Genomic DNA, 11796 nt, shown 5'->3' with positions numbered 1-11796 from the left:
GTAATATTATCTGAAATCCATGGTAAAAGATTGATGAAACTCTTCTACATCACTTTCAAGTCTACTATGTCCCATTGTCCTCTCCACTCAAAGGGACACTCACTTCTACAGCTGAGCTTTTGCCTCAGAGTTGTGAGCCCCAACTGTTGCTTGCAGAATGAACATTAGACAGCTCAAATTGTTATTGGATTGGCTATTTTTTTCATTATTTATTAATTTATTTATTCATTCAGCCTCTGTTAAAAAGCACATTTTCCCTTAGAGGACAAATAGAATTCTATCTATCTATCTATCTATCTATCTATCTATCTATCTATCTATCTATCTATCTATCTATCTATCTATCTATCTATCTATCTATCTAATCCTGCCAACTACGCTATCTATCTATCTATCTATCTATCTATCTATCTATCTATCTATCTATCTATCTATCTATCTATCTAATCCTGCCAACTACGCTATCTATCTATCTATCTATCTATCTATCTATCTATCTATCTATCTATCTATCTATCTATCTATCTATCTATCTATCTATCTATCATATAGTGCCTTTCACTCTATCTAACTATCTATCTATCTATCTATCTATCTATCTATCTATCTATCTATCTATCTATCTATCATATAGTGCCTTTCACTCTATCTAACTATCTATCTATCTATCTATCTATCTAACTATCTATCTATCTATCTATCTATGAGATTTTGAAACATTCATATTATTTGTCAAATGAGGTACCAAATATCCACTGATACACATTTGTATGACAAGTCAATTAAAGAGTCCGACAAACAGCAACTGAGATATTGAAACATTTTATTGAATCTGTTCTGACAGTTATAGTCTTTTAATTAAAATAATGATTATAATTATCAGAAAACGTAGCCGTTTTAATGTCAGCATAAAACCAGGCCAGTAACATCTTTGTGAAATAATATCAGCAGTTTTATAAATTCCAGAATGTACACCGATAGCACTGGCATGAACTTCCTTACAAGTATCCTTTGTCTCCTAAACTCAACAAATAACTTTCATATTCCTCCTGTTGCCCTGCTAGTCTTTTTGACAATAGTAAAGGTCATCCCCTTGAAAAAATTATATTCACGCACCAATTAATAATATGGTTATAATGTAAAACACTTCAAACAAACCTGCAAAATGTACATTTTCTTTGTTTAAGTTGACTTCTTCAATGGATCTCACACTTACAACATGGGGCACCACAACACACATACACAAATATCTTTCAGTATTTTTAAAAATAGCCTTGAAAATTGTTAGCATCTGTTCTTAATCCAAGCCACCCATTTACAAAAGAGATTTACAGGCTTGGGCCAAAAGATAAAAAATTAGACGGAAAGAAATGCCAGTCTAGTGCTTGCCACACTGACACTCGCTCATACTACTACAGTTTACAAGTGCAACCCAACCTGATGCCAACTCTTTCAGATGGGCAGTGAAACCTGGAAAATGTATTAATTGGCACAGGAAAAAAGTTTAAAGACTTATTCTGACAGTAACCAAGTTGGGGATTGTTGATCTGTGAAGTGGCAGTAAAAATAAAAAAATATTTTAAAAATCTGATTACAAAATATATCAAGAAACATCAAAAGGTATATAATGATTAATTTATGAAAACTCCATAGAATAGTTTCTAATACATGTTTTTCTTTCAACAGTCATGCTAATGTCAGAATTTGTGTGTTTTATTACCTATACTTTGTGCACATATTGAAGCTGTTTTATGGAAAACGCAAGCACATGAGTAAATAATTGTCAGCGGTTACAATTTAAATGTATATTTGCAGTATATACTGTATCATGAAATGCCAAATTAGAAATGAGAAGATGATGAAAAGTTATTTTTGCTCAATATACTTTAAACAAACTGATCACAAAATTTCCTAATTAGTTTGACTTTGTTGGTACCCTAGAGTGGCACATATCTTGGAAGAAGTCCTATCAGGTTTATTTGAATTTTAAAAAACCTAAATAATAATAATAATAATAATAATAATATCTTACATTTATATAGCATTTCTCTGGCTACTCACAGTGATTTTCATAGACATACTTAAAAAAGACAGTGTAAGCGCTTGATTTTTTTTTTTTTAATTAGTGATTGAGTGGATGAGTAAGGAACATAATAGACAAAAAAGTGATATAGAAGACTTCCTTCAATCTTTTGAAATAAATTGTGGACAATTTTGTAATTCCAGTATTAATTTTGCAAGCAGAAGACAGGGGGCACACATTTCTATACCATAGACCAAGATGTGGAAATGAGTGTCTCTTCTGCTAGAAGGGATTAAGAGACACACTCGATATGAAAGTGCTATAAAAGACTGTCTGATAGGCTTATTAAAGAAACTGTGCACAATTTTAACTGCCTGGCGTTCATTTTGTAATGGACCATGGCAGATGAGGAATGCCACAGACTGCTACAAGTTTTTAAAATACATTTGATGAGTTTTAATCTCCCATGAAAAACGGTGCACAGAACTCCTATGTGTTTTATAGGATAATTGCACCTGCTGTGAAAACAAGATTCCTCTCCAATGTACAGGGGTTAAAGGGTGGTTGTGATAGGAAATTTATTTATTTATTTTTATAGAACTATATTTCATTCCAATAGTTTTAATGACTCAAATGGCGGAAGTGAAATTTGAGTTGAACAACAAAGCCTTTCCCTTGGATTTTTTTTCCTTTTTTATCCCCAGGAAAAACCACCTGTGCAAATGTTTAAGAGCAAGCTATCACTTATAGCATAATGGATTGCTACATTTATTTTAACAAGCTGTCTTTTAAATGTCTTTGTAAAGTGTTACTGGGTGTCGAGTAATGTATTATTATTACTGATATTTTACTAAATCTTACTATCCACATTTCTTTGTTGATGAGCCCCGTTGAAGAATTTTTTGGTAACAGAACAGTAAACACGCCAAAACGACTGAAAATACAACTGACGACTGGTATTTTTTGATATCAGTTCGGATTCAGCGGGTTGGAAAATGGATGGATGGATTGATTTTAACAAAGTTTACTGTCCGCCCTCAATCACAGAGCATCCCAGTAAAACGTGAATAGCGTTTAATATACCTGCAGCCTTAGAATGCAGACATCAGGACATCGCTGCGCGTGCATGTTTAATAACAAGATATGACAGCATTTTGCACAAAGCATGCGTTAAAACAAATTGATTAAGATCAGCGATTTTCAACGGTTCACATGTGTGCCGTAAGATTTTTTAAAGCAAACTAATTAAAAACACAAATAAGTCTACGACGCAGATTCTATACCATTTTATATGATTTTTATATCATTATTTTAATAATATACATACACTATATGTGGACTATAAAGCAATACATGTATAATTTCGTGCATTTTAACCAGTTTACATCTCTCAACTTGTTAAAAATTTGTATATAATCAATTTATATGAACCTTTACTTCAATAATATACACATTATGTTTGTATTGCGTGCGCACCTTACTGTGTAATTATTTCAATGAACTTGTGGTATTGTTGAGCGAATAGTGTCCCTATTTATACTCCACTACGCAGCGGCTGAATTTGATCACGCATTCACACGTATAATAATAATAATAATTCCTTACGTTTTATAGCGCCTTTCTTACTACTCAAAGCAATTTGTAAAAATAAATAAATAAATAAAATAACAGAAAGGAAGCCCCCCGGACACAAACCAGTGATCATTTAGCTGTGAGTTAGCATTTTACTCCTACCACCACCTTTTCATGTTAGATACGCCGCATTATAATTTTGAGCACTATTTTTTTATTTTAAACTGTCATAAATAAATTATATCAAAAAGGTTTTTTAAAAAGCCAATTCAAAGCAAAGAGGGTAAGTAATAACTATTTTCTTTTGTAAGTCAATCAAAAATGCTTAAACCTAAAAGAACATCGTCCTGTCAAAATAAGAGACTCTTTCGCCTGGTTGACGTGAATCATCTTTAAATGAAATGCTGCCAATAAGGAATAATAGAAATCACCGCGCTGCTTTCTAACTTTGACGAACTAAAGTTTTATTAGGTGAAAAAAATGATCGCCCGTGACAGATACACTTAATCAGTTGTGTGTGCGACCTACGATTTGTGACTTTGAGTGTGCGTGTGTTGTGTGTGTGTACGTGCGTGTGTGTGGTTTTGTCAGTTTTACAATAAAAACAGACATCAGTTATTTGTGAAGCAGGAATATTCTGATCATTCTGATCCCTAATCACTTATAAACATTCAGAAGAAACAGCGCTATTGCAGTGTTTTCCTCCATAACATCCTTTAATGTCCCTGCTGAAACAGATCGCCCTTTAATGAAATGCTGCCAATACGGAATAACAGAAATCACTGGGCGGCTTTCGGTTAATGATAAACCAGCGTCTCTTGATGATCGCCCCTGACACATACACTTAATCAGTAGTATGTGGGACCCACGATTTGCGAATTTAAGTGTGTGCGCGTGCGTGTACGTGCGTGTGTGTGTACGTGTGTCGTTTTGTCAGTTTTACTATAAAAACAGTTAAACGTCAGTTATTTGTGAAGCAAGAATATTCTGGTCATTTTGATCCCTGATCAACATTTTAAAGAAACAAAGCAACTCCAGTGTTTTCCTCCATAACATCCTTTCAGCAAATGGGACTAAGTTCCTTGCTGAAGCATATCGCCCTTTAATGAAATGCTGCCAATGCGGAATAACAGATATCACCATGCGGCTTTCGGTCACTGATAAACCAGCATCTCATGAGGTGAAAAAATGGGACATACTGCGGTTGCGATCAATGCTTTCCGGTAACTCGGCTTTTGAGAAGAATCTGTCATGGGAGGGACAAGAGGGAGCGAGTGAGGCGGGTACAATGAGCCAGGGCGGGACGGAGCTGGGCGAAGAGGCGGGTATCTGTGCAAGTGTTTTAAATAATGAAAGGAAAAAAAGTGCTTTGAAATCAAGGACCCCCAACCAAGAGGGCTTACGAAACAAAACGTGACAGACAGGCATATGCTAGTTGCATAAAATATGCACAATAATTACAACAGTGTTGAAGCAATGATGAAGTGAAAGGGAGATGCTAAACATGGGTGGCCACGTTGTGCCTGCCCGTAAATCCCAACCAATGTATATATTTGAACGGATCTATCTGAACCAATATATATATATATGAACGGATGTATCTGAACCGATGTATATATTTAAACCAATCTATTTAAACCAATATATATATCGAAACCAATGTATATCAACCAATATATATATCTCAACCAATGTATATATCTGAACGGATGTATTCAAACCGATGTATATATCTGAACGGATGTATCTCAACCAATGTATATATATCAGAATGGATCTATGCAAACCAATTTATATATATCTCAACCAATGTATTTAAACCGATGTATATATCTGACCGGATGTATTCAAACCGATGTATATATCTGAACCAATGTATCCCAACCAATGTATATATGTGAACCGATATATATATCTGAACGGATGTATTAAAACCAATGTATATATTCAAACCAATGTATCCGAACCGATATATACATCTGAACCAATGTATATATTTACTAACCAATCTTTTTTTCCGTGATCATCTCCCCTCCCATTCACCTCATTTCATTCACTTCATTTCGCTCCAAGCTGAGCTCCGCAGCTGGCGCGGTCTTGCTGTTCTTGATTTGCTTTTCACATGGCCAAGTATACGTTGCATGCTCAAGAGTAAGCTCAGCGCACAACTTGGTCATATTACAACCGGAGGGGCGAACTGACAACATGGTATACAAAGAGATCCTTAACAAATAATTATTGGTATAATTTCCCTCAGTTTATTATTTAAAATTTTAAAGCAGTACTTCGCCGCTGCGAAGCGCGGGCATTTTGCTATATATATATATATATATATATATATATATATATATATATATGTGAATGTATGTATGTATATATGTATGTCTATATTTATATCTATATATATATATATATATATATATATATATATATATATATATATATATATATATATATATATGTAGATATGTAAATTTGTATATGTATGTATATATATATATATATGTATATATATGTATATGTAGATATGTGTATATGTAGATATGTATATATGTTTATGTATATATATGGTTACATAACGTCTTTAACACACTACTTCTCCGCTGCAAAGCGCGGGTATTTTGCTATATGTATATATATATATATGTGTCTGTATGTGTATATATATATATATATATATATATATATATATATATATATATATATATGTGTGTATGTATGTATGTGTATATATATGTTGATATATGTATATATATGTGGATGTCTATATGTATATATATATATATATGTATATATGTTGATATGTGTATATGTAGATATGTATATAAGTATATATGTTTATGTATATATATGTTTACATAACCTCTTTAACACACTACTTCTCCGCTGCGAAGCGCGGGTATTTTGCTAGTAAAATAATAATTTGGACTTTTATCTGGTGTCTGACGCATTGTCTGAGGGTTCAAGGGAGCAAGAGCTCCCCCTATCTGTCACAACATATATATATATATATATATATATAATATATTGTAAAAGAATCAGTCTCAACACACAAAAAAAGGTTTGGAGCAGCCACCCTGTCCCTGGCTGCAATTGAGTAATAGTAATGTTGCTCAGTTGAGTTCCCAGACTAAAGTGACTGGATAGTGAAATGATGGCGGCTTTAATATCCAAAACTGGAAGTGATGTAATCTGTGGCAGGAACTGGAAGTGACGTCGTTTGTGGCGTCGGAACCAGAAAGTGACATTGATGATGGCGCGTCTGGTAGGTTTTCCCGTATCTAGCCTGTAGAGGTAACAAAAGTAGGATTAGTGCACCCTGCCAGCCCCTGGCCTGGCAGGTAATTACCTCCACTTGGTCCACTCAGCTTCCTCCTACTTGCCCATGTGTGACATTATATATATATATATATATATATATATATATATATATATATATATATATGTACTCAAAATACCTCAAAATGCACATACACACTTATACTCATGAATGTAAATGAACCATCATATATAAAGATAATACTTAATCTTTTACGGGGTTAAAGGCCAGCTAAAAGAAATGTGTCTTTAATGGTGACCTAAAAAGTAACTAATGTCAGGGTAGACCTAATATAATAAGGTAAGCTATTCTAAAGAGAGGGAGTGTCCACCGCAAAGGTGTAATCCCCCTCATCCTTGACACCACTAGTAGACTTGTTGCCATCTAAACGTGAAGGAATTTCAAAAGGTAAGAGGGGGCCCTTATATTCAAACTTTTAAAAACAAGTGACAACATTTTAAAATTAGTTCTTCATCAGACCGGAAGCCAATGGACCGAGGTCAATATTGATAAGATATTGTCACTCTTGTAAGAGCCTGTCAATAGGCAAGCAGCAGAGTTCAGGACTAATTGCAGTTGTCATAATGATACCTGATCAATACCTACATGCAGAGAGTTGCAATAGTCCAAACATGATGTTATAAAAGCATGGGTGGCGTTTTCAAAATCATTCAAGGAAAGAAAGGCCTTTACCTTAGTTAAACTTCCCAAGTGGAGAAAACTACACTTAACCACAGAGTTTACCTGTTTGTCAAGTTTGAATGAGCTGTCATAAATCACGCCTGAACTGAATTTTTATTATGTATGTCTAGTCATCCAAGAACAATGTCAGAGACACTCAAAATTTCTGGGTATCTGAACATCACAGTCTCGGTTTTGTTATCATATAGTTTAAAAAAGTTCAATACCATCCAGATTCTATATTACTTAAACACGCATGAAGAGACTGTGTTGTCTCGCTCTGCTTTGATTTCAGTGGTCTCTCACAGGGATAATGGCTGTGTAAAATTCATAGTTTCCTTATTTCTCATAGTAATGAACACAGTTTATAGCAATATGGGCCTTAACAAGATTTCTTAAATGTTCATTCAACCCTAATTAGATTAAGCAGGTTTAGGAAATTAATGGATGCCTTTAAATTTTTAATATTTTACCTGAAACTGTCTTTTATATAAAGTAAAACAAATTAGTTTCTTATTCTGTAACTGATATACCATATTTTGCACAACAGATCCTCATTCATTTTGTCATTTGATGAATCTTCGTATATACAGTACTTGACATTTTTGTTTGGCCTTGTTTAAAGTAAAAGTGCTATGCTTACTTCTAAAAATGGCATCAAAACTATGAACACATATTATTCTCAAGAAATATAAAATTATAATTGCAAAAATAATTTAAAATGGAGTTTTCTTAAACTTAGCCTAGTAAATTCACATTATGTTAGTTCATATTGGACAGTTAAGAAATTATTGTCAATTGCACCCAAAAATATAACTTCAGTAATCTGAATTGCAGCTACACTACAGTGTGTGATTTACTCTGGTTCCAAACCGACCATATCATTCAAATTAATGTTGTTTATAGGTTAGGTAGAGGTTCTGGTATCTCCTGCATTTTGGATACATTTTTGTAATTATTCAAAATGCTTCACATCCCCACTTGCTGACAGATTTATGTCAAGGATCTCACAGAGCATGCAAGGTTTATCAACATAAAAAACAAGAGATCCAAATAATTTACATTAATTTGCATTATTGTAGAGGACTTTTATAATTATATATTAAACTGCTGAATTACTATTACTTTAATACAGCTGTTGTATGAATTATATTTAGAACAGCACTGAATTAAATTATTTTTAAATGAATACAAGTTCATTTTCATTTCTCCAAAACACTAAAAAAATTTGGAGGTGAGCGTCAGTAGGCTTTGCACCTTAGGAACCAAGTTGCTCAAACTATTCTATAACATTTCAGTAATTATTCACTACTTTGATGCTGATCATTCTGAACATAGAATAGGTCACTATGATAGTAATTGATGAGAAGAATTCATAATTAATTGCAGAATTATGGGATCTGAGGATTCCTCTAGAGTGCGTCTTTCTATTGCACGATTTGGCTCAGAAACTAATCAGCACATCGTCCTTTCATAATAGGGTTAAGTTTGGAGTTTGGTATTTTTCCATCCAGCTGTTTTAGCTCTAGACTGTCCTCAAGAAACTGTGATACACAGAAACTCACACACACACACAGACAGACACACACCAATCATCGAGATATTGATGTTTTTGGTATCAGAGGACACTAAAACATTGAGATCCGTCAAAAACCGCTAATTGAAATGTTTGATAAATCTAAAACTTTCACTTCTCTCCCATAGACGAGAGGTTATGGTGGGGGGGTATGCACAGCAATAAAAAGTAAAATATATGTGATAACATTTACCCATTCACCTGTCTGGAACAATTTGTTTTATGTTATAAGATGCTGGGGTATTGACATGAGGAGATTTTGTAACCTACACAATGACTAGTCGAGTAGTGTAACCCAGGTTGATGTCTGTTAGGATTTTGCTGTGATTTGTGACGAACGGCCGGGTCCCATGCCCGGCCGGGACGCCCCTGCTGTGTATGTTCTGGGGGAGCAGCCATGGACAGCTCAATACCTCCCCCGGGGCGCTTGATGGCAGCCTCCCTGGCTGACGCTGATTCCCCAACCTCCCGCAGGGCTCCATGGGAGATGGAATCCTCCACAGCTTGGTTGGGGCCCGGGGTGGCCACTAGGGGGGGCTGTCTCCTTCCAACAGCCCGGCTGGATGAATCTGCAGCCCCACCCGGAAGTGCAATTAGGAACAGGTGGTCAAGCACCTAGAATGCTTCTGGCTGGGATATAAAAAGGGCCAGCCACCACCACTCAGGCAGCCAGAGTCGGGAGGAGGAGGACTAAGCCTGAGAAGTATTGTTGTGATTATTGGGACTGTGTTGGGCCTGTGGGACACAGGGAAGGCGTGCCCCACGGCTGAAGAAAAATAAAAGTTTGTTTATTTAAGTACGTGCCTCTGCGTCAGTCTGTACCGGGTCAGGCGCTATATAGCTCCTTTCACAGATTATGTAAAATAAAGCCACACTCATTTAAATCCTATTCTGTTATCACTTTATACAAATTAAACTGATGATTTCAGAAAAGCCATAACATCTAAATTTACATTGGCATTATTGTCTTCTTGCAGGATTGGAAGAAACTGATCATTCCGTCAAGTGACCTTCGTCAGGTGTGTCCCCAGAGGCCACGGTTAACAGTCTGTGATGTTGTTGTCGCTCAGGGAAACAGTCCAGTAGAAGCAGTGGAAGAGAAGGAAATGATGACGACGGAAAAAGAAACTCTTAGGCTATAAATACAGGGATATTTACATTTTATGTTCATGACATCCTAAGCAAGCAGCAACAACATGCTTCAAAAGAGTGTTTTGCCTTTATGTTGTTTTACCTCATAAAAGAAAAGAAGGACAGAAAAAAGAAAAGTTAAAAGTAAGAAGACCACCTTTAGGGAAAAGAGAAATTATTTTTCAGGAGAAACATTGAAGAAAGCCAGTGATTTTGTACTCTCACAAACCAATAAACCTAGTTTATTTTTATACATTGATTTTTTTGAACTGTGGATGTATACCTTTGATAAATAACAGGCATTTATACTGTGCCTGTGAAAACAAAGAAGGTGCTGGGTTTAGTAGCATTATTTTTTATTACATATCAGCACTTGTTTAGAATATCTTTATGAATTATTTTGAAATATTCAGTATTAACCAAAAGTCGAAGAATACATGTTTTTTTTTTCTTTTTTTTGTTAAATCATTGCAATGTGGAACATATTTATAATGATTAACTTTCATCTTCATTTCCAAAAGGCAAAAGGACTTACTGTGTGGCTCAGGTACATGTTGAATTCAAATCTATTTTGAAGGACAATATTTTTTAAGCATTTTCACATTTTGAATTTTATTTTCTTGCTTTTATAAAGCTGCCACACAGCTTCAGAGCTCTGGGTTGGAATCCCAGCTCTAGAGGATTGTCTATGCAGAGTCCACATGTTCTTGCCATGTCTGCTTGAGTTTCCCTCAAATTACTGTGGTTTTTATCTTAAAGATGACCAGGTAACATACCCATTACTGGTTTATTAAAATTTTACTAAGTAAAAATAAAATTTGTATATGATTGGCTGATGTACCATATGGGACTGTAGGGTAAATGGCTTCTGGCCCTATGCAAACTTGAAGTTGACAATCACAATTGGTGGAAGGAAGACACCATGAACATTATTACAAACATCAGCTTATAGCATATCATAAATGAAAGATAAATAAAGAGCTTTTCTAATTTAGTTCAATGTGTTTTTACTCACTGGGTATCCTAAAATCTTACAGTAATTTGCCTTTGTATATAGATTGATTAATGTAAACCTTAATGTTTTGTTAGGTACTTATTTGAGATGGGTCCAGCTGCAGACCTCCGCAGCTCTGCAATGCAGTAGCTCTGCTGGAGATCCAATTGGATTGTAGAATTTTGTCACTTGGCTTACTTGACTTGAGTCACATAACCCTCCCCTAACCCTAATCTTAGCTATAGTGTAACCAGGCATTATTATTGATGTATATTATAAAGCGAAAACCTCCTTAATGGAGTGGAGCTCTGGAGGTTCACAGCTAGAGTCTATTAACTTGTTTCACTGAAGTTTTGTTTTTTAAAACTCAGAATATACAGTCATATGAAAAAGTTTGGGAACCCCTCTTAATTCTTTGGATTTTTGTTTATCATTGGCTGAGCTTTCAAAGTAGCAACTTCCTTTTAATATATGACATGCCTTACGGAAACAGTAGTATT

General features: G+C 34.9%; 1 protein-coding gene across 1 annotated transcript in view; it reads left to right on the top strand.

The window, feature by feature from the left end:
- The window catches only part of LOC114654537 (sodium- and chloride-dependent GABA transporter 2-like), a 160281-nt gene extending 148985 nt beyond the window's left edge, over positions 1–11296 (top strand). Inside the window, exon 16 of the mRNA XM_051930797.1 lies at positions 10149–11296. Coding sequence (XP_051786757.1) covers positions 10149–10313 — 165 coding nt within the window. The 3' untranslated portion in view covers positions 10314–11296. The remainder of the gene's footprint in view (positions 1–10148) is intronic.
- The last annotated feature ends 500 nt before the right edge of the window (positions 11297–11796 follow it).

The sequence above is a fragment of the Erpetoichthys calabaricus genome, chromosome 1, assembly GCF_900747795.2.
Source record: "Erpetoichthys calabaricus chromosome 1, fErpCal1.3, whole genome shotgun sequence".
NCBI lineage: Eukaryota > Metazoa > Chordata > Cladistia > Polypteriformes > Polypteridae > Erpetoichthys > Erpetoichthys calabaricus.
This window is presented reverse-complemented; position numbering and strand designations above follow the sequence as displayed.